At 41.3% G+C, this 24,714-nt stretch overlaps 1 protein-coding gene across 2 annotated transcripts; it reads left to right on the top strand.

The window, feature by feature from the left end:
• The first annotated feature begins 9,868 nt into the window (after positions 1-9,868).
• Positions 9,869-24,500, top strand: LOC139418308 (arrestin red cell). Of its 2 annotated transcripts, XM_071167673.1 has the most exons (15): positions 9,869-10,128; positions 12,506-12,536; positions 12,650-12,710; positions 12,861-12,905; positions 13,014-13,210; positions 13,302-13,361; positions 13,537-13,604; positions 13,752-13,972; positions 14,094-14,166; positions 17,522-17,659; positions 17,939-18,022; positions 21,284-21,307; positions 22,150-22,226; positions 22,709-22,763; positions 22,997-24,483. In XM_071167673.1, exons 1-15 carry the CDS (start codon positions 10,106-10,108, stop codon positions 23,079-23,081), a joined length of 1,242 nt encoding a protein of 413 aa, XP_071023774.1. In that variant the 5' UTR covers positions 9,869-10,105; the 3' UTR covers positions 23,082-24,483. The 2 variants fall into 2 exon arrangements, with proteins under 2 accessions (XP_071023774.1, XP_071023775.1); XM_071167674.1 differs by lacking the exon at positions 21,284-21,307 and having other exon boundaries at positions 9,882-10,128; positions 22,997-24,500.
• The last annotated feature ends 214 nt before the right edge of the window (positions 24,501-24,714 follow it).

The raw sequence follows: 24,714 nt of genomic DNA, 5'->3' as shown, positions 1-24,714 counted from the left end.
GAAGATCTCTTTGTTTCTTGGGACCTAGAACAAGCATCTCTGTTTTGTCCGAGTTTAAAAGTAGAAAGTTTGCAGCCATCCACTTCCTTATGTCTCAAACACATGCTTCTAGGGAGGGCAATTTTGGGGCTTCACCATGTTTCATTGAAATGTACAGCTGTGTGTCATCTGCATAGCAGTGAAAGTTAACAATATGTTTTTGAATAACATCCCCAAGAGGTAAAATATATAGTGAAAACAATAGTGGTCCTAAAACGGAACCTTGAGGAACACCGAAATGTACAGTTGATTTGTCAGAGGACAAACCATTCACAGAGACAAACTGATATCTTTCCGACAGATAAGATCTAATCCAGGCCAGAACTTGTCCGTGTAGACCAATTTGGGTTTCCAATCTCTCCAAAAGAATGTGGTGATCGATGGTATCAAAAGCAGCACTAAGGTCTAGGACCACAAGGACAGATGCAGAGCCTCGGTCTGATGCCATTAAAAGGTAATTTACCACCTTCACAAGTGCAGTCTCAGTGCTATGATGCGGTCTAAAACCAGACTGAAGCATTTCGTATACATGTACAGTATGAAACAGTTACATGACCTACAGCATGGTTAGTTTAATGTTTACGACTTTTTGGACCACTAAACAACTATTGATTTAGAACCACAGAGAGTTACCGCAAGTCGCAAGAAAACAGGAGCTGCCTCCACTATTCCAGCACCATTTCAACTTCAACATTTCAACATCATCAAATCACCTCTGCTTAGTCTAATACAATGACAACTAAATGATACAAAAAACGATTTAGTCCAATCAACGTAAGCTAAATATGATGTAGCTGTCCATGGTTCTAATTTGTGTGTGTGTGTGTGTGTGTGTGTGTGTGTGTGTGTGTGTGTGTGTGTGTGTGCGCGCTTTCGTGCAAGTAGGAAAATCCTGTTGACTCACCCTACTTGTAGAGAAATGCCAATGCCATCCTCTTCTCTTTCATTTTGATGAAACGGTCTATCACTCTGCCATACAGTACAAGCTTTTGTTTTTTGTTGTCCCAGGCTACCTGGCTAAAATGCTTGCTTGCATTTCCGTTCATGGGCAACATTAGCTAGTTAACATTAGCCTTCTACATATTGAACTTCCATCCTCTCAGTTCAGGGGCACAACAATGTATGAATTAATGGTTGGATCAGAATCGCTGTTATAATCATTGGCCAGTACGGAGATTTTAAGTAAAACCACAAGTCCAAATCTCTATTTCCATCCATGGCTAATTTAGCCAACAACACAACGAGATGCAACAATTCAAGTTTTTCTGTCAATGATGTGTGCTCTTAATGGGATTTGATAGGAGTGAAGCCAAAACCAAGCTGGCTTCCCTTGACACTTTTTTGTGGAGCACCAGGACCATTCAATAAACTCGCTCAGTTTAGCTCGATGCTGATTGGCTAATTTTTCCTACTTTTTTTGTCAAGCGAGGTAAGATGCTTGCTGGCTTCCCTTGCCTTCAATGCTATGGGCGGCAACAATGTCATACTCGTTTGGACCAGACAGCATCAGATAGATGGCCTTACACGTAGAGAGACAGAGGGGCGCTGTTTCCAGTGAGAACGCACATTCAGCCTCTTGCAAATTTTAAGGGAAATTATGAAACAGAGTTAAAAGAGATTATTTATGTTTTTATATTTTGTATTTTTTTGGGAAGCCTGGCTACCTTTGGTATCGATGAATACATACTACTGCTACTAGTAAGACTACATTTGCGTTCTAATGGACTGTCATGAGCATGATGCTGCCCATTTCTCATACATTTAGCCTATAAAAGGCCTATATCAAATCAAAGTGTATTTGTCACGTTCGCCGAATACAACAGATGTAGACCTTACATCGAAATGCTTACTTACAAGCCCTAACCAGCAGTTAAATTTTTAAGTAAAAAATTGGTATTAGGTCAAGAAAAAAAAGTTCAATGACAGTGAAAATAACAGTAGCGAGGCTATATACAGGTGTTACCGGTACAGAGTCAATGTGCGGCGGCACCGGTTAGTCGGGCTAATTTGAGGTAATATGTACATGTAGGTATAGTTTAATGTGACTAAGCATAGATGATAAACAGAGTAGCAGAAATGTGAAAGAGGGGGAGGGGGGTAGCGGGACACAATGCAAATAGTCCGGGTAATCATCAGGTGCACCGGTTAGCCGGGCTAAGTGAGGTAATATGTACATGAATGTAATGTTATAGTTAAAGTGACTGCATAGAGGGTAGTAGTAGCGTAAAAGAGAGAGGGGGGGGGGGGGGGGGGGGGGGGGGGGGATGCAAATAGTCCGGGTAGCCATTTGATTACCTGTTCAGGAGTCTTATGGCATGGGGGTAAAAGCTGTTGAGAAGCCTCTTGGACCTAGACTAGGCACTCCGGTACCGCTTTCCATGCGGTAGCAGAGAGAACAGTCTTTGACTGGGGTGGCTGTGGTTGTTGACTATTTTTATGGCCTTTCTCTGACACCGCCTGGTGTAGAGGTCCTGGATGGCATCTTGTTTGAATATAGAAGGTAACGTGTAGGAACTAAAATATTTCAGTGATATTTCTGCAGTGTGCCGACTTGACGGATCCCATGGGATGATGTGGCACACTCTATGCTGATAAACCTATTTTTTTCCTTGGTATAGCTCTATTCGGACTGGTTTTACTAGAGACGTTGGTTTTGTAATTGTTATATAAGCATGTGCGCTATTCCACGGCACGATTCACACAAGATTTGTTTTTCACACCTCCCTTGTAATTCAACATTTTTTCAAATTGGATTGACTCTTATGACGGAAGCATGGAGGGTTTTGTTGTGGCGTAAAGCTATTTGATGTCTAGACGATAATAGGCAACACTGATGACTCTTATTTGGCTGCCAAATGTATAGTGTAATAACATATTAAAACATGTAATGACGCATTCACTGACTGTTGTCTGCCTGGGCTTAACCATGCAATTTTGGCTTGTACTCTGTGTTATACCTTCCCCATCTCTCTGTTTCTCAATATACTAACTGCACGGGAAACCCCCACCAGGGTGGCGGAATAAGATGAACACACTGAAAACTCATAAATATACACACACTCAAAACCCTTTGGGATGGGCTCCAAAGACAAAGAACTCTGTTGAGAACCAATGGGATACTGACACCAGGCTGGAGAGGACTGTTTATCACCTACGAACAACCTACCAGGAGCCAGGACTACCAGAATCTACCTACGTCATTTCAATGTATAAATGAACTGCACAAATATGTTGTAGCTCTCTCTTCTTCTTCCGAAAGCTCCCTAAGAGTTGGACGAATAGGAGCCGTGCAGCACGTTTTGCCAGATATCATTACGCTTGAATAAACGGCCTTTAATATACCGTATCCGCCTTGTCCAGAGTCTCATCTTGGTCTTGTTTCTCCAATAACTAATCATTAACAATAGGTCTCCCCATAATATTTAAATTGATGAAGTGCGATCATAGGCTAATCATTATTTTAACGATCCATGATAGACGTCCTTCCTAATAACGATGCCCCCCACCCTGCATTTGAGCTTCTGAACCATATTTGAACATGATTGTGTTTGTGGATGAGAAAGTGAACATGCCTTTTCCAAAAAGTTTTGCGGAAATAGTATAGTGCTTTGCGATGTAGCTAGGTTTTCACGCCAACCCTAATCTAGCGCGTCTGATTCAATAATTAGCTGGTTGATAAACTGATCAGGTTAGTTACAACTGGGGTTGGAGCGAAGACCTACAGGAATTTAGCTCTCAGAGAATAAGGTTGGAGAGCCCTGACCTAGGACATCAACAGCCAACCAGTGTTTCATTAAATAATCTATAGGCACAAGTTTTTATTGCACATTTAGGCCTAATTAAACTGATGCTGTTGGCGATTTTCAACTTCAATTCACTGGCACTATGAAGAATAGCTTAACCATACTCATTGATAGCCTAATATATAATTTTGGTGAATTTACGAGGCATTGCTAGACGTGCCATTGCTACACTGAACAAAAATATAAACGCAGCATACAACAACTTCAATGGTTTGACAGAGTTACAGTTAATATAAGGAAATCAGTCAATCAAAAATAAATGCATTAGGCCCTAACCTATGGATTTCACATGACTGGGAATTCAGATATGCATCTGTTGGTTCTCACAGTTCTCACAGAATGTAAATGAAACAATCTGAAAACCAGTCAGTATCTGACCAGTATCTGATTTGCCTCATGCAACGTGACACATCTTCTTCGCATAGATTTGATCAGGCTGTTGATTCACGCTGTCTGCCATCTGCCCGGTACAGTTGAAACCAGGATTCATCCGTGAAGACCACACTTCTCCAGTGTGCCAGTAGCCATCGAATGTGAGCATTTGTCCACTGATGCCGGCTACTACGCCGAACTGCAAACTTAAGGTTTTCCAGAACAATCCTCATTCCATGCAATCTCACACATTGATCTTGTGTTTATATCAGATCCTCAAAAGGTTCTACAGCTGCACCCCCGAGAGCATCCTGACTGGTTGCATCACTGCCTGGTATGGCAACTGCTCGGCCTCCGACCACAAGGCATTACAGAGTGTGTGTGTACGGCCCAGTACGTCATTAGGACCAAGCTTCCTGCCATCCAGGACGTCTATATCAGGCGGTGTCAGAGGAAGCTCTAAAAATTGTCAGACTCCAGCCACCCTAGTCATAGACTGTTATCTCTGCTACCGCACGGCAAGCGATACCGGAGCGCCAAATCAAGGTCCAGAAGTCTTCTTAACAGCTTCTACCCCCAAGCCACAAGACTCCTGAAGAGCTAATCAAAGGGCTACCCAGACCCCTATTTTACGCTGCTGCTACTCTCTGTTTATTATCTATGCAAAGTCACTTTAACTCTACCTACATGTACATATAACCTTGACTAACCGGTGGCCCCGCACATTGACTCTGTACCAGTATCCCCTGTTATTTTGCTGCTGCTGTTTAATTATTTGTTCCTTTTTTCTATTTTTTACTTAACACATTTAAAATATTTTCTTAACTTCTTAAAGCATTGTTGGTTAATGGCTTGTAAGTAAGCATTTCACTGTAAGGTCTACTACACCTGTTGTAATCGGTGCATGTGACAAATAACATTTTATTTGTCACATGTATATATGTATGATTAAAATGAATAATAATAATAAACCTTTGCGAAGTGAATTGTCTGTGTACAGTGCAACAGACACTCGAAGTGAAATACAGTTTACATGGAAATGACACATTGGGACACATTTAATTGCAAAGTGATCTTTCATATAATTGATATACATTTTAATTACTGATACCTCCACTATGCTCACATGTTCTTGACCTGATTTGTATTATGTTGTTTGCACAGCCAACGCTCTCACAGGAGTATTTACATTCCTGCTGGCCTACTTTTCCAAAAATCCATTCATACCACAGAAACATAACCACTGAAGGTTGGCCTTTCTCAGTTAGGTACGGAAATCCATTAATCCAATCCTAGTCTCATGGCCATCCCACACTTGAACTGGGTGCAGAGATTTGTCAAATCCCGTACAACAATCGCAGGTCCTGCAGCCAGGCAGCCACTTCCTGTAGTTCAGGAACAGGATGTGATGCCATCAGGCGAGGCCAGCCATCTTGTTGAGCAGGGCCATCTGGTGCTGGAGGCCAGAGTTCGCAGTGGGTTGGAGTAGCCCTGAAACCGAGGAGGAGGAAAGAAAATAGGATAACAGAAACAGTCAATTTTACAATTGTAAACTGCCCTGACGGTGTCTCCAGTAATGACACTTCTGCAATATATATATTTACTTTCATTGTACTGGGGTGAGTATATAGTTTGTCACTGCTACATGTTTCCACGATGATGTTGAATTACCTACCATCATCTCGGCCAGGGGCACGGTGGCCAACAGCAACTTCATGGCAAATCTGGATGTCCCGGATGGCCCCTCGCCCTTGAGCTAGGTCACCCAGCAGAGGCTCAGGTGCTCCTCCCCCACCGTCACCTCCAGTGTCATCACAGGCTCCAACACAGAGCCTACAGAAATGGACAAACACAACACTGTTACTACTGTAGTATTACTATCACCAACAAACATGCTACTGTATTGCTAATGCCTTTTTTCTTCTATGGGCACTCACAAACCACTGAGGAGACTACAGTACATAGGCAGAGATCATCTCACATTGTGTACACAACTCTATCAAAGGTGTTCCTGTGCAGGTGTTAATGTACAGTACTAGTCAAAAGCTTGGACACACCTACTCATTCAAGGGTTATTCTTTATTTTACTATTTTCTACATTGTAGAATAATTGTGAAGAAATCAAAACAATGAAATAACACAGATGGAATCATGTAGTAACCAAAAAAAGTGTTAATTGTACATTTGAGATTCTTTAAAGTAGCCACTCTTTGCCTTGATGACAGCTTTGCACAAGCTTGGCATTCTCTCAACCAGCTTCATGAGGTAGTCACCTGGAATGCATTTCTATTAAACAGGTGTCTTGATAAAAGTTAATTTGTGGAGTTTTTCTTTCTTAATGTGTTTGAGCCAATCAGTTGTGTTGTGACAAGGTAGGGTTGGTATACAGAAGATAGCCCTATTTGATAAAATACCAAGTCTATATTATAGCAAGAACAGCTCAAATAAACAAATCAAAATGGCAGTCCTTCATTACTTTAAGACATGAAGGTCAGTTATTCTTGAAAGTAAAGAACTTTGAAAGTTTCTTCAAGTGCAGTCGCAAAAACCATCAAGCGCTATGATGAAACTGGCTCTCCTGATGACCGCCACAGGAAAGGAAGACCCAGAGTTACCTCTGCTGCAGAAGATAAGTTCATTAGAGTTACCATACTCTAATTGCAGCCCAAATAATTGATTCACAGAGTTCAAGTAACAGACACATCTCAACATCAACTGTTCAGAGGAGACTGCTTGAATCAAGCCTTTGTGGTCGAATTGCTGCAAAGAAACCACCACTAAAGGACACCAATAATAATAAGACTTGCTTGGGCCAAGAAACACGAGCAATGGACATTAGACCAGTGGAAATCTGTCCTGATGAGTCCAAATTTGAGATTTTTGGTTCCAACCGCCGTGTCTTTGTGAGACGCAGAGTAGGTGAATGGTTGATCTCTGCATGTGTAGTTCCCACTGTGAAGTATAAAGGAGGAGGTGTGATGGTGTTGGGGTACTTTGCTGGTGACCCTGCCAGTGATTTATTTTGTATTTGAGCGACACTTAACCAGCATAGCTACCATAGCATTCTGCAGCAATACGCCATCCCATCTGGTTTGCGCTTAGTGGGGCTATCATTTGTTTTTCAACAGGACAATGACACAACACACCTACAGGCTGTGTAAGGGCTGCATGAGATGACCTGTTCTCCACAATCACCCGACCTCAACCCAATTGAGATGGTTTGGGATGAGTTGTCCCACAGAGTGAAGGAAATGCATCCAACAAGTGCTCAGCAAATGTGGGAACTCCTTCAAGACTGTAGGGAAAGCATTCCAGGTGAATCTGGTTGAGAGAATGCCAAGAGAGTGCAAAGCTGTCATCAAGGCAAAGGGTGGCTACTTTGAATAATCTAAAAAATAAAAAATATTTTGATTTGTTTTACACTTTTTTTGGTTACTACATGATACATGTGTTATTTCATAGTTTTGATGTTTTCACTATTATTCTACGATGTAGAAAATAGTACAAAAATAAAAGAAAAACCCTTGAATGAGTACTTTTGACTGGTACTGTATATTTAAAAATGTATTTATTTAGTTTTTAGGGGGTGCTGCGGCACCCTCAGCACACCCACTTACTGCAGCTATGTTCATATAGAAAAGTAGTGTAAGGGGTTGTGTCTGTTCTATAACTTCCAGTGCATTTGGAAAGTATTCAGACCCTTTGACATTTTCCAAATTTTTGTTATATTACACCCTTATTCTAAAATGTATTACATTGTTTTTTCACCTCATCAATCTACACACAATACCCCATAACGACAAAGCAAAAACTGTTTAGACATTTTCACAAATGAATTACAAGTAAAAAAAACGAAATATTATATTTACATAAGTATTCAGACCCTTTATTCACCACTTTGTTGAAGCAGCTTTGGCAGCGACTTCAGCCTCAAGTCTTCTTGGGTATGACGCTACAAGCTTGGCACACCTGTATTTGGGGAGTTTCTCCCATTCTTTTCTGCATATCCTCTTAAGCTCTATCAGGTTAAATGGGGAGTGTCACTGCACAGCTATTTTCAGGTCTCTCAAGAGATGTTCGATCGGGTACAAGTCCGGGCTCTGGCTGGACCACTCAATGACATTCAGAGGCTTGTCCCGAAGCCACTCCTGCGTTGTCTTAGGGTCGTTGTCCTGCTGGAAGGTGAACCGTCGACCCAGTCTGAGGCTCTGAGCACTCTGGAGAAGGTTTTCATCAAGGATCTCTCTGTACTTTGCTCTGTTAATCTTTCCCTTGATCATGACTAGTCTCCCAGACCCTGCTGCTGAAAAACATCCCCACAGCATGATGCTGTCATCACCATGCTTCACCGTATTGATTTTGCCAGGTTTCCTCCAGACGTGACGCTTGGCATTCAGGCCAAAGAGTTCAATCTTGGTTTCATCAGACCAGAGAATCTTGTTTCTCATGGTCTGAGAGTCTTTCGGTGCCTTTTAGCAAACTCCAAGCGGCCTGTCATGTGCCTTTTACTGAGGAGTGTCTTCCGTCTGGCCACTCTACCATAAAGGCCTGATTGGTAGAGTGCTGCAGAGATGGTTGTCCTTCTGGAAAGTTCTCCCATCTCCACAGATAAATTCTGGAGCTCTGTCAGAGTGACCATCGTGTTCTTGGTCACCTCCCTGACCAATACCTTTCTCCCTTGATTGCTCAGTTTGGCCAGGCAGCCAGCTCTAGGAACTTCTTCCATTTAAAATCCAGACTGTATCACATCCAGCCATGATTGGGAGTCCCATAGGGAGGCGCACAATTGGGCCAGCGTCATCCGGGTTTGGCTGGGGTAGGACGTCATTGTAAATAAGATTTTTTCTTAACTGACTTGCTTAGTTAAATAAAGGTTAAATAAAAAATAAAAAATAAGAATGTTGGAGGCCACTGTGTTCTTGGGGACCTTCAATGCTGCAGATTTTTTTTCGTAGCCCTACCCAGATCTGTGCCTCAACACAATCCTGTCTCGGAGTTCTACTGACAATTTGTTCGACCTCATGGCTTGGTTTTTGCTCTGACATGCACTGTCAACTGTGGGACCTTATAAAGACAGGTGTGTACCTTTCCAAATCATGTCCAATCAGTTGAATTTACCACAGGTGAACTCCAATCAAGTTGTAGAAACATCTCAAGGATGAGCAATGGAAACAGGATGCACCTGATCTCAATTTCGATTCTCATAGCAAAGGGTCTGAATACTTATGTAAGTAAGGTATTTCAGTTTTGTATTTGTGATACATTTGCAAACATGTCTAAAAACCTGTTTTCACTGTGTTATTATGGGGTATTGTGTGTAGATAGATGAGGAAAAACATTAAAAATCTAAGTGTATTTGTCACATGCGCAGAATACAACAGGTGTTGTAGACCTTACAATGAAATGCTTACTTACAAGACCTAACCAAAAATGCAGTTTAAAAAAAGAGGAATAAGAAATAAAAGTAACAAATAATTAAAGAGCAGTAGTAAAATAACAATAATTTAATAAATTTTAGAATAAGGCTGTAACATAACAAAATGTAAAAAGTCAAAGGGTCTGAATACTTTCCAAATGCACTGTATACACATTGCAATTCAATCTGCAACGCTCTAACGTTACGTCCCAAAAAGCGTACCATTTTGGCGTAGGGCATTCTGAGAGTGCGTAGCTATTGCGCAATGCTACACTGTTCCCAAATGCGCGTCTTTATCAGAACTGCACCGATCGGATGAGTTCCTGCTTTTGCGGAAGCGAAAAGGAACGGAAGTCAGCACCAGATAGCTTGCAAGGGTGGAGTAAAATACACCATAAAATAAACAGATAACAATTCACAGAAATACACACTGCTTGTTCTTTTGCCACCAATATACCGAAAGCCTGCCGAGGAGATGGGGGACAAGGCGGGCACCAGGTAAGGATTTATTCCCCCGCAATCTCGTATTTTCTACTCCCTTGTCAGTGTGTGTGTTGTTGTGTGTGAAGGCACGAGCACGGGGAGCTAGCTACGCTAGCATCTTAGCATCACTTGAGACCAGCCTATTCCCCTTACATCAACATCAGATTGGTTCATACTTACCAAGGCAAGAATAGCAACTAGCTATCTAATTAAACGTTAGAGACCATTTAGCCAAAACGACCATAGTCGTAGGATTTCGAGAGCAGTGTTTGTGTTGTTGTTATTCAGACCCATATGTTTCCTAGCTAGCTAATGTTAGCAGAGGTAGTTAGCGAGCTAGAACTCTTCGGGCGGAAGAGTCTTCGCAATCCACCGGAATATCCCTGTTTTACCTACACCTTGATGACGATAACATAATTTCTAGTTTAACTAGACAACTAGCTAGTTTCACTTCAATTGCAACAGTTTTAGTAAGCATGTTCTAGCTAGCTGCAGGGTGGGGTAAACGGTGTTATGATGGCCCCCGTGGTGTGTGTGGGTTTAGGTACAACTCGCATCCAACAGCTAACGTTACTGTAGCTAGCTCAAAATGAACGAATGAGCTGATATGCATGATTGATGTACTGTTTTGAGTCCTGGATAATTAGCTGTCTGTTTATTTGGCCCTCAGTGACATCTATTTGATGTACATTTTACGCTTAATCGCCCAGTGTTATTTCATGCATAGATAAATATCCTGCATGTAAACAAACAAACACAGTCTATCCAGCTATTGATACCATGTGCCATATACACGTGATTACTGTATATAGGCATGTTGTATAGCCACTGTTGTGTGCTGTCCATATCAGGCCAGGACAAAGATGCAGCTATTCATACACTTGCCGGCCTGACACCTTTGATAACTTCAAAGTATTTTGCTCTTGGTAATCAGCTGCTTGTATCTTCATCAGTATGTACAGTCTGACTCTGAGCAGCTGTACTTCTCCACTAGGTTATTCTGGATCGATGTCCTCTGCAAGTGACTATAAATAATGTGGAATATATTTGGAGAATGCAGCATGGTTCTCTACTGACATTTTTCAGTGATTTTATTTATTGGTTATTGTGCAGTGGACAGGGTCACTTTCATGTAGAAGGTTTGATGTAAACGGTCAGATTGGTGTTTAGGTTCAGTGTTTTGAGATTTTGGGTCAAGGTCAGGTTAATAGGTGTTTCTCTTGTGGTTTCTGAAGCGTCAGCAGCAGTGATGACGACCCCCTGATGGATGCTCGTGAGCAAGTGGAGTGGTGTTTTTGAGGGGTCAAGGGTTTGGATGGTAACTAGTCAGGAGGTATAAAATGTAGCACTGGCTCGTAAATGAAGAGTCAGCAGAGCACTAGGCCAATGAGATTCAAACTGAGCATGTGCGAGAAGACAAGACATGCCCTGTCCTGTGTCCACTACACACTCACTATAGTTAAATTATATCCCAAGTCAAACTTACTACCATATGCTGTTAGTGTGCTCATGTTCTCCGCCACTGGTGGGAAAGGGTAAAGTGTTCACCTTCTTCCACTAGTCCTGGTCAGAAATGGACTAGTAGTCAGTGGTCCCTCTTCATTCTCCTGTTAAGGAGTTGTTGACTTGTCCTTATCAGTTAGTTATCAGCAGTCACTGGGATGAGTTTCTTTGCAAATTTAGCCTAGATATCCCATTTATGACAGGACTACAGTCGTTCAATGCTCGCCAGTTAATATCCTCTTTCCTCCTATATGCACGCACGCACACACTGTTACACCTTGCCACATTCCATGAACCTATCACAAGTATGTGTGTTTGCGTACCTAGGTTAGGTATGCATAGGGTGTGTGTAGGCCTAGTCTGTGATAGTGAAAGTGCTCTCTGAGAATTTAGTTCAGAAACTATTGTTGAACAGAATTTTTTTCCTGCATGCTATCAATACTCCTTTGTAGATATTCCTTGTGAAATGAGGAAGGAAGTTTTTTGTCCTGTTGTGTTTGTGGCAGTCGGCAGCAGGAAATGGCCTCTATTTGCTAGGAGAGAGTTTCCTGTCCAGATGCAGGATATTGGGTCTAACCCTACACCTCAGGGACATGATAGAGGACAAACTGGACGAACACCAGGGGCGTTGAATATTCATTACGTGGATTCGGTTGCTAAATGTTTCTTAAATGGAAGCAAACAAAACAAGGAGTGACCTACCTTAATTTGTCCAATTAAAACACTAATTCTAGTAGCAAAATGTTACATTTTGCAACTGTTTGGACTAATGATTACACCCCAGAAGTGTGAAAGTTACACCCCATACTTTATAGGCTATAGCTTCTTACTTGATTAAATCTCTCTTTCTTTCTTTCTCACTTTCTATCTCCCGTGTCCTTTTGTCAAGAGTCTTCAAGAAATCAAGCCCCAACTGCAAGGTAAAGGACATGGGTATTGCATGACTAGTTGTATCCTTTGATGGTTTATGTTATTAATTGTGACACTTTCACGTTTGTATAAAGTCCTCTACTTCCCTCCCTCCTTTCTGCAGGTCACAGTATACCTGGGAAAGAGAGACTTTGTGGATCACCTTGACCAGGTGGACCCAGTCGGTAAGTGCTGGATGGTCAATGAGTTTACTGGTGAGAGCATCATGGGACTCTCATAAAACTGCCTCATTTTATTGTTTGTAAACTCTGTGTTTCAAACAATTAATATTGTCTAATCAAAACCTTACCTCTTTACATTTTCCTTTCTCACAGATGGTGTGATTCTAGTGGACCCCGACTATCTGAAAGAAAGGAAAGGTATGAGTTGGCATCTTCCTCATTCTCTCCACTGTTTTGTCTCCTCTATTTTTTTGCCATTTTATATCAACCTCTTCTGATGTTCAAACCCCTCCTCCTTCTCCCCAGTGTTTGTGACTCTGACGTGTGCATTCCGCTATGGCCGTGAGGACCTGGACGTGCTGGGCCTGTCATTCCGGAAGGATCTGTACATCTCCACCTTCCAGGCCTTTCCTCCAATCGCAGAGGAACGCAAAGCCAACAGTCGCTTGCAGGAAAGACTACTGAAGAAACTGGGCCAGCAGGCACACCCCTTCTACTTCACAGTGAGTCAAGTAGAGACACACAACCACACACACACATGAACATGCATATACTTTGAGTCTGTAAAATATGTCAAATTTGTGTCTCTCTCAGATTCCCCAGAACCTGCCGTGCTCAGTCACCTTACAGCCAGGACCAGAAGACACTGGGAAGGTAAAGACGCTTGAGCATCACTTCATGCAAACTTACACATTATATGACGGATATCTAAACTCAGCAATTTCCATACCTTTAGAGTCAACAATACACACCCACATGACGCTAATATTGCCGATTTGATCGTTTATGTCCATGTCGCTTCTCCTTTCCTCCACCTTTCCCTCTTTAGGCATGTGGGGTAGACTTTGAGATCCGAGCGTTCTGTGCCAAATCGATAGAGGAGAAGATTCACAAACGGTACAAAAGCCATTTTACTCTGTTTCTTCTGCAGGAGCTTTTTAGGGTCTGTAACCCTTGAAAACATGTGATATGCATGTCTGTGCATTTCTCTATGTTTTTAGTTAGTCAGCAAAGTTGGTGATCTGTAACGTGTGTGTTGTGTAGGAACTCTGTGCGGCTAGTGATCCGTAAGGTGCAGTATGCCCCAGAGAAGCCTGGGCCTCAGCCCATGGTGGAGACCACACGGAGCTTCCTCATGTCGGACCGCTCACTACACCTGGAGGCCTCTCTGGATAAAGAGCTCTACTACCATGGAGAACCCATCAGCGTGAATGTTCACGTCACCAACAACTCCACCAAGACTGTCAAAAGAGTCAAAATCTCAGGTACCTGTCTTTCATCAAAGTTGTATCAATTGTTATTTTATGACTCTAGGCTCTATTCGCTCTTCTCTCCTCTGTTTTCTTTTGTATGTGTGTGGTTAACTCTTTCTTTCCCTCTCCCCAGTGCGACAGTATGCTGATATCTGTCTGTTCAGTACGGCTCAGTACAAGTGTCCAGTGGCTCAGGTGGAGGCAGAGTGAGTATTTTACCTGACTATTATACCTATCACTCCTCAGTTCCTTTATTTCCACTTTGCCTGTTTCCTTTTATACATCACACCTAGGGCTGTTGCGGTGACGTATTACTGGCAGTCATGAGTCATGACCACAGTAAAATTCTACTTGAACGTTGAGTCAGGGTAATCTCTTTTTATGCACTCTGGACATGCATTAGTAGTAGCTTACCCAACTCCCTAACGATCATCAGGTGGCTAATGGCCTGGTACTCAGGGCTTTATTGTTCGTCTAACCCAGTGGTTCCCAAACAGGGGTACTAGGACCCCTGGGGGTACTTGGCCTATCCACAGGGGGTACTGGAAGACTGATTGGTCAAATCTACACGAGGGGGTACTCTGGGCAGAGCAAAATTAAATGGGTGGTACAGTAACCAAAAAAGGTTGGGAACCACTGCTCCAACCACTCTGACGTCTATGCAAATGTAATCGAAAATCACATCAAACACTTATCATCAAGGCAGTAGGTGCTTTTACAACTTACCTCACTGTGCTTGATCAATTTGAAGAAAGAAGTTCAACAATAGGTTGAAACTAAGTGAAAAACATGGTCGTTGTGGATGTTGTTTCAAAGCCTAACACAACAAAATGGACAGCGCTTTCTAAGGTGATGATTCATTCAAAGCATACATATGCATATTAGAGCTTATGCATAGGCCTATATATGAGCCCAAGACCCCAAATCCCCCTGAATTTAAATAAAGATTGTGCCATTAAATAGCCAACTACATATTATGCATGGACGAAAAACATAAATACTGATTCATTATATCTTTGGTACATAATCGGTCTATCTTAAATTAAAGAAATTCAGATTTAGACTATAATTATAGTGAATTTGTTGTAGATTTTGAGTAATAGGGAATTTAAACAAATTATAATAATGGACTGGCACATTACCTTGAGCTACAAAATATCTCACCACCGTGAGTTTCAATCTCCTCTCCTTTATTCCTGTCTCCAGCACGCAGAGAGAGAGGGGCTGTTATAACAGTTTAATGAAATATGTTTAGTTGTGAAAACATGTTACTATCGATGTTCCCAAACAGATTTCACTTGGTTTCACAAATTAAACACTGGGTAGCTGCAGGAACAGGGTTGGAGAGCACAGAGTTTGGCCTGAATATCACCTGTGTCGCAGCGGAATTACTGGAATAGTCTACCCAACATGAGTGAAAACCGTACCAGCAGGAAAGTGGCCTCCATTCGCTATTCCAGTGCATACGGATGACATGTATTTTTTGTATTGCTTGTTTGATAATGGACCATTATAAATTGCAACTAATTTGACATATTAGTAAAGACAAGTTCATATTCAGAATAGTCTGATTGGTGGAAATATGATCACTTGATGAGAGAACAGCGTATGCAGCCTGAGGTAAGGAGCAGAGCTCAAGCTTTTTTGTTGTTGCGACTTTCTCAAATCATCAATAGCCTATAGTCGGATCATACAGCCCATATATCTTTGATTTCTAAATCATTTTAAGGTTTGTATCATTCACAACTAAAGTTGCCAAATAACTCTAAACCTAGCGCATAGGACTTGTTTCAAATAATCACTTTTACGCTCAACATAGCCACTTAATATGCGCTCTCTCTCGCTCCGGAATGGGAATATTATCCAGTCTATTTTTATCAGCTAAGTTCAATTATATTCTTCTTACAATAAAATCATAATAATGTTCTCGGGACTTATACGCATATATTGTCTGCTAAACGAACAAGCCTACAGGTTATGGCATATTTTTTTATTTAAAAAAAAATAATTTTATAGCCAGATAACACACAGCAGGCCAACTTATATACTGTTCTTTTGAAATACATTTATTTCAAATCATAATGTTTTTTTGTTTTTTTAGACCTGCCTAAAATAAATGAATTTATTGTTATGGTGTATATTCAATTAGTTTTATTCAACTTTTTAAAATGTCGATGTTCCAAAGGTGTGCGTCAGAGGCTTGTATGCTACTTGTCTGAGTGGAGCCTGGAGATGTTAATTTAACATGATTGTTAATTAACAGTCTGTGAGACGGCCAGTCTTTTGCATGACAATAACCTGCTGACCGCTGCAGCACCAGACGTCATGGTATATAGACTATGTTGGTGAGCATTAAAGGTTTAGTTATACCATGTTTGATTTCTGGCGCCGTTCTGCCATTGTATACCAGTATTTTAGGATGAACAAATGTTGAAACAACATTTTACCCTGGTCTGTCAAGGAACAACAAAATGTTGAGTTTGTAATTCTAAACATGCTACAGGTAGAGGACAAAACATGGAAACTCTGTGGGAATGAGAAACAACAAAGCAGAGGCTACATTGGTTCATCAAAATTTGAGGCTACTTAGCAGAGAAACAGAGAAACACCAGAGCAGAGAAACACCCTGTAATTTTGTGTATGTCAAAAAGAGTGGTGAAGCACTGTCTGTTACCCTGAGTACATCCCCCATCCTCTGGTAGTTCTGAACTACTGCAGTATAGCCAGTCATGCATTGTGGCTGGTAGCACCTGGGGATTTGCTGTTAGCTGGAATGACGCTGTGTAAAGCTTGTGTGTGTGTGTGCGTGTTTCTTTGGGTCGGAGCTTTCTCAGGGGCTACGTAGCAGATCTTAGATTGTTCTCGGATCTAGTTTGACTGTCTGCCTTGCTCGGTGGCGTTGGTGGCATCCATCCGCAAAGCCCAACTGAAGTGTAGCAACAGGAGGGAAGAGAGTGGATTTGAACCGCCATTCCTGAAGCCAGAACGACAACCCACTTGTCAGATATTGTTCACTTCTTCTTTTGTTTTCATCAATTTCCTCTTTTGCTTTCTGTTAACCTTTAATATTTTATACATGCAAGAAAGAAAAATAGTATCATGTTTATAGCTAAGTTAGCTAAAAAGTCCTCTTCCGGGCCCACAGCCTCATCTAGCAAGTATGGCTGCTGTTCAAACAAATTCACTGTAGACTTGATATTTATCTAAGAAGTGTAAGGCAATATGAATAAATCATACATATTTATCTTTTCAATAGTGTATGATCCATGTACTGTATGAATACTTTCCAGGAGTAGCCCTGTTATTTTGTATTAGTCTGGAAGTTTGATTTGGTACAAGGGACCCTTGTTTCTAATAATATCCTGTATAATTCTGGCTTGCTCTCCCTCCCCCATCGTTTCCTGTTCATGCCATTATCATTTTTCAGATTTCCAAGGCATCTCTTAATAACTTCTAGCTTGTGATCAGGTGTTTTTCCATACCTTCTTGTCCAGATCTATTGATATTCCAGTTATGCCCCGCCCCAGGTGTGCTGATAGGTGTGTGTGTTCCTCTCCTCAGTGACCAGGTGTCGTCTAGCTCTACGTTCTGTAAGGTGTACACCCTCACACCCACGCTAGACAAGAACCGTGAGAAGAGGGGCCTGGCCCTGGACGGAAAGCTCAAACATGAGGACACCAACCTGGCCTCCAGCACCATGTATGAGGACTCACACACACAAACACTGTAGTCTGGCATCCCGAACCATGTTAGATAATAATTACACTCTCTCTAGCTTGGCCTCAGCAATATTTCACACACCACACATACTGTAACTTGGCCAGCATATGAGTTTACACATGCTAAGGGAGTGGTTGAGCTCATAAATGCATTTATTCTGATTTATTTTCAAACGCAGCACCCTAGAAGATGCAAGAACCCATCCCTTACTGAGAACCTTTTTCACCACCCTCTCTTTCTCTCATGTTTGTGTTTCAGTGTTAAGGATGTAACTAACAAGGAGGTCCTTGGAATCCTGGTCTCCTACAGGGTCAAAGTAAAACTGGTCATCTCTCGTGGAGGGTGAGTTCCACATGAGTCTGGTCAATATCAATACGATGTTGTGGGGGGGTTCTGTGCAGGTACACACTGCAGTGTTTTCCTTACGCACTACTTTTTCTACTTCATATATTAACTAGGCTTCTTTTAATTTAAAAACCTCAAAGTCTAAGGGTGTTTCTCAAAATACATACTACCTCCGAACACGCAAATTGGAGCACTTGAGGGTCGGAGTATGAGTTCAAATCAAAGTATGTGAAACAGAGCACAGAGGGACCTTCTTGAATACGTACTCCATTTGTACATATTTTGAAGCATGCATCGACACAAGCGTCAACGGAAAGTGCAAAGAATTATGACGCAACCATGTAAAGAATTATGCAACATTTCTTGAAATCAATGGCAGGCATTATTTGAGCTGAAGCGAGAGAATTAAATGTTGCCTGTTCACATCTCATATTTCCTGTCTACAATATTTTATCTTGATATGTTAATAAATACATGCTGTGTTAATTTTGGCATGTTTTCCTGCCTATGTACCTTATACTGGCTAGCTACTAGTACTGTTAGATGGCCACAAAGAATTGTTAGCTAGACTTGACTTGACATCTATCTTGTATAATTTTTGCTTGATTTTTATTTTATTTAACCTTTTATTTAACTAGGCAAGTCAGTTAAGAACAAATTCTTATTTGCAATGGAGGCCTACCCCGGCCAAACCCGGATGACGCTGGGCCAATGGTGCGCCGCCCTATGGGACTCCCAATTACGTCTGGATGTGATTCAGCCAGGATTCGAACCAGGGACTATAGTGACACCTCTTGCACTGAGATGCAGGGCCTTAGACCGCTGTGCCACTCGGGAGCCCAGCTGTTAAACTATCTGGTTAGCTACATTATTATGATTCACATATAGCTAGCTGATAGTTATGAAGTAAAACGGTTGCTTTGTGTTTATCTTGTTTCGTCTCTATTGCCATTGTTTTCATGATTGGAAAACAGTTCAGTGAATGGGTAAGTCAATAGGGCTAACTGGCTAGCTAGCCGTGAAGAATTGGTAGCTACCCATGAAAAATGTACATCTACCTTGCATAACATTAGTTTTAGGTCAATTTTGCCTGTTTAACTACATTATTACGATTCACATATCTAGTTGATTATTATGAAGTGAAATGTTTGCGTATCTTTGTGTATATATCTTGTTTAATCTATTGTTGCCATTGTCCTGGCTGGAAGAAGGTTCAGTGAATGGAGAGGTAAAGTGTGAGGTAATACAGTAGGGAGAGTGCGAGTGCTTCTCAAATGTATTGTTTTATGGTTTTTTTTCCCCACACTTTCGTCTTCACAAGAACATGATCTGAGAATGCACTCTTGAGCATGAGAGTGTGGAGCACGGTAGTATGAAAAATTGAGAAACACCCTAAGCCTCTCGGTTCTAAGCTGACATGTGGAATTGTTTTAAGGTGGTCATAACATAGATCATTTAGCTATTTGTTTTGGAATTGTAGGACCCCTTTAGGTATAAAAAAATAACTATGCATATAAATATTAAACAAGTATTGAATTTGGCCTTTACTACTATAGCCCATAGAAACGCATTGAATAACATATTCATAAATGGCAAAAGACAGAAAAAAAAAGAATTATAAGGTTTAATAAGAAAGCTCAGGAAATATACACACTACAGGTCAAAAGTTTTAGAACACCTACTTATTCAAGTGTTTTTCTTTATTTGTACTATTTTCTACATTGTAGAATAATAGTGAAGACATCAAAACAATGAAATAACACAGATGGAATCATGTAGTAACCAAAAAAGTTTATAAAATATATTTGGATTTGTTTATTTGAGATTCTTCAAAGTAGCCACCCTTTCCCTTGATGACATCTTTGCACACTCTTGGCATTTTCTCAACCAGCTTCATGAGGTAGTCACCTGGAATGGAATTTCAATTAACAGGTGTGCCTTAAGTTAATTTGTGGAATTTCTTACCTTAATGCGTTTGAACCAATCAGTTGTGTTGTGACAAGGTAGGGGGATATACAGAAAATTTGGTGAAAGACCAAGTCCATATTATGGCAAGAACAGCTCAAATAAGCAAAGAGAAACGACAGTCCATCATTACTTTAAGACATGAAGGTCCGTCAATACGTAACATTTCAAGAACTTTGACATTTTCTTCAAGTGAAGTCACAAAGACTATGATGAAACTATCTCTCATGAGGACTGCCCTTGAGAATTTTCCTGCAGTTATATATTGTTTCTCAACAGGGAATCCATGTTTACTTGACAGAATACAACCTTTTTTCTTAGGTTTTTGCCACAATAAATGTAATTGAACGACTAGACTAGTTTTTCTGACTAGATTACTAATCTACCGCCTTCCCTTCAAGTCTGAAACCCTACCAACTCTTTGACTCACAAACATCCTGTCCCCTCCCTGACAATCCCACCCACAGTGATTGATTGACAGGCCAAACTGTTAAAGGGATAGTTCGCCCACATTTCTAAATGACACATTGGTTTCATTACCCTTAGTGTCCATAGCCACAGAGCCAATAAAATACATAATTTTAAGAACAAACATCATTGTGGCAGTTCATATCTTGCAGTAAAATTGTAAATATAATTTTAATCTCAAGAGACTGGTTTAGTGATATATACGGTTATATTACTTAGAAAATAGCTCTGATCATATAGGCCTAGACAATATTAACAACACACTGAATTCATACATTTTAATTAAGTCACAACCTGGGAGGTAAAGTCGTTAAAGTATTCAACAACAACGAATAGAATCAAGGAATTAGAATGTATCAGAGGTCACCAAAATAACACTTGTTCTGCAAAAAACAATATCCAGGAGGGCATGCCCCCCCCTCGCTGGCTACTTCCATGTCCTCAGGGAAACACTGACACACACACCTACCACTGACCACACACATGCTGTAGTCCACACACACACACGCACACACACACCTTTGCACTCCAATCTGTATCATACACTCCTGATACTCTGCCACTACAACTTGTGTATAAACAGTCATAAAATCACGTCTCCCAGACCCTCACTCGTCTCTCTGCTCCTCCCACTCCACTCACTGGTGCGCCATGCTTTGTGGTCTCCCCTCTCGGTTGCGGTTGCCTTGGTTTTGAGTTCCCGCATTTCATCTTCCCTCCTGTGGTTTGTGTCTCTCTCGCCTCCTGTGTTTGTCCGCCCATCTGTTTGTTTGTGCGTCTCTCTCCCTCTATCCGTGCATCTGCTCTTGCATTGGGTCATCTCAGGCTGCTGAGTGGCGTGTTAGAAAGGTAATATGACATCCCTGCCACCACCTGCATGTGTGTGTGGTGATCTTATGCCCTACTGCCATTTGTGTGTGTGCGCGCTTGGTTGAGTGTCTGTGCTCCAGAACCGCCATCGCCAGAACCACCATACACCTCTTAAGTGTGTATATGTGTGGTTATTTTACATACCAGCCATTGTATGTCAAATCCCACCTGCAGATGCTAAGCTGCAGCCTCCTGTGTTCTCCCTGCCTGAGTCAGTCCTAACCCTAAGGATGGTGTGAGGTTTCATTAGGCCCAAAGTCACACTGATGCAGAGTTATCAATGCAGTGTTGAGGGGAATTAAGCTTGAATATATTAAGTCTGCACATCTTGGTGTTCAGGCTTTGATTTATTACAATTCATTGGTTAGTACTGTATAATGACTGTTTGGAAACAAAGTGCTACCCAGACCTGAAGAGTTCCCATTGGTGAAGATCAATGTTTGACAGCGAAGGAGGGTTGATGGGGATAATTGCCCCTTCACTGATCAAACATGTCACTAATCACTATTTCCTGGGTGGTTTCCTGTCAGATCTGGATTATTAATTGTGCAATAGTATATCATATGAATGTTTCCATAGAATAACAAATTGTTATTGATTGACATGCATAATTGAACATGAACTTCGTAGCTCATTTGTTAGAGCATGGCGCTTGCTACGCCAGGATAGAGCCTCCAATTCCCGGGACCCCCTCATACTTAATGTATGCGCGCATGACTAAGTCGCTTTGGAATAAAGCGTCTGCTAAATGTCTTATATATGCATGAGTAATAATAATTATTGATCTTAATAAATGTTGTTTATGTTCTGTGTTTTTCCAGAGATGTGTCGGTGGAGCTGCCCTTTGTCTTAATGCACCCCAAACCCACAGAACTGCCCATATCCCGCCCACAGTCAGGTACCTACAGATTCCCACCACCTCTCCATAAGCCCACTATCAGGTCTTTATCTCAGTATTTCGGGTTCCTCTCCTTCCCTCCATTTGCAGTGAATTGAGAGTTGAACAAATCCTCTGGCAAGCTTCCACCATATTCTTCCACCTTGTTACATTCACATATTAAAATGTTCCGATCAGTTCAAATTAAGGCAGATGAGCACTTTAGAGTCCCTCAAGGGGCTTGCTTTTTTGTGTAGTTGGGAAGCAGTGAATTAGTGGAGACTCTACTTATCCTATAAGTGAAGAGGAATTGACAATGGACACAGTCTTGTGAAATATCTGTCAGTAGTTTAGTTCAGCCTTGTGGGCAGGGAACAACAGTCCCTCACATACACAAGCACATCAAATACATAATCTCACTCTGGTATTTCCTGCCTGTAAATTACTATGGAGTTGCCATGGTGACATCGCACTGACATGTCATTATCTGTGTGTTCTAACAGCTGTGCCGGAGTCGGACCCTCCCATCGACACCAACCTGATAGAATTTGAATCAAAGTGAGTATTCATCTGGTCTGTCTGACCATTGTAATCACTGCTTCTTTACTGCGTTTACACAGACAGCCTAATTCTTATCTTTTGCCCAATTATTGGCAAAAGACCAATAAGTGAAAAAAATATCCGAATTGGGCTGCCGATGTAAATGCAGCCAAAGACACCCTAAGACTATTCCCAAAGATCTAAAACACTCACACTTCTGCCATGTTTCCTTGTTTCTTGTCGTCCTGCAGTAGTTTCTCCCAAGATGACGACTTTGTGTTCGAGGACTTTGCCCGCCTGCGGCTCAAAGGAATGGCAGACGACGAGGACTGTTAGAGCTCACGCACACATTCTTGCGCAAACTCTTACACACACGGTGGGATGAAGGCATGTGGATGGAGAGGTGTGGTGGCCTCGTGGTCTTCCCTATGTTGCTTGAGGTGTTCTTTTGTCTTGCTTAAGCCACTTTTCTTGTACATGTTCTCTGTTTTGCGTTCTCGCTGTCTGCAGTGGTTGTTGTTATGGGGGGTGGCAAACACAAGTGAAAACCCAGAACCATGTAAATGTTGATGTAATATTGTACCATGGCAATGCTGACAGATCCACATGTGTCATTTGGCCAGCAGTTTTTAGGAGCGGTGTAATAAGTGCTATAATGGATAAAAAGTAGATGATTTAAATGTCATAAAGAGGGATGATGTGCCATGGCTGTCCACGCCGAGGGAGTGCCATTAAAAGGAAGGGGGCTTTATCGTTCTTTTTCCACCAATAGTGATTTAAATGTAATTATTTCTACAAATATTGATCATATTGATCATGTATTGATCATTGATATAAAACGAGGTTTAGAGAGTACCTGTAAACACACCGAGAGAAGGGCAAACACACAGACTGACACACTTTGGTTTGGTGATGTAATTTAGGCAACCCTTTCATCTGCCCCATCTTGACATTCCTGAATTTCTACCCTGTCATTCATTCTGTAAAAACCTTCATGTTTTAAGGGAAGTATAGAGGTATCTATGATTCACTCTCTTCTACAATAAAAAGAGGACAGACGATACGCTCCCACTTACAATAAACTTGCACACACTGGACCTGCACTGTATAGCCTAGTGATACTCCTCATTGTCAGTTAATCTCAATGCACCACTGACATTCATCAGATTCTTTTTCAAATAATTTCTACATCAGATTCCATTCACTTTTGTGCTGAATCCCAAACTGGCCCATAGCTCTTCTTCTGTAGGCACTCCTGTAGATCTGAAAGGATTGGATAGATATAAGTAATGTGGGGAAATTCCAACTAGCCAATGAGAAGGCAGGGTGAATCAATTACTAAAATATTTATACCTATCCAATCCTAGAAGTGCCTAGTGACAGGCTAGCTAGGGGTCAGTTTGAGGTTCATCATTGGTGTCAGAGCTTTGTAGAGCAACAGCGACACCAATGGAGCATGTTTTTCAGCAGTGTTGTGAACTATGATCTGTGATTATTGTTGTTGTGCATCTATGGGTTACCTGTTTGCAGCTCTAAGTGTGAATATTTGAAAGTGCTGTCACTGAGCTGTGGGAGAGTCTTAATGTCTACAGAAAGTATGCTGATATGATTTTGATGGAACACGACAGAACTATTAATATTATTACTGTATCATTGACTATGATTATTCTCAATCATTTAATACTTTTGTTTGCCTTTTTTCAGATTTTTTTTTAAATTAAAGGCAAAATGAATTAAATTCTCTAGTAGATACTCCTTTTTGTGTACGTCCTATCAAGTCTCACATCCAAAGACGGAAGAGAAGTTAATCTGACTGTGGAAGTGATGAAGTCAAGTATCCAAACATGGGCTCAGATGACTTCCTCGTCAGAAGTTCAATTTCTTTATCTACAATGTGTGTTCGCGTTAAATTTGTTTTGCACAATAGCTTGTCAGAAGTTATCAAAATGGCATCATGCTTCACCATTTG

The sequence above is a fragment of the Oncorhynchus clarkii genome, chromosome 10 (genome assembly GCF_045791955.1).
Source record: "Oncorhynchus clarkii lewisi isolate Uvic-CL-2024 chromosome 10, UVic_Ocla_1.0, whole genome shotgun sequence".
Taxonomy (NCBI): domain Eukaryota; kingdom Metazoa; phylum Chordata; class Actinopteri; order Salmoniformes; family Salmonidae; genus Oncorhynchus; species Oncorhynchus clarkii.
This window is presented reverse-complemented; position numbering and strand designations above follow the sequence as displayed.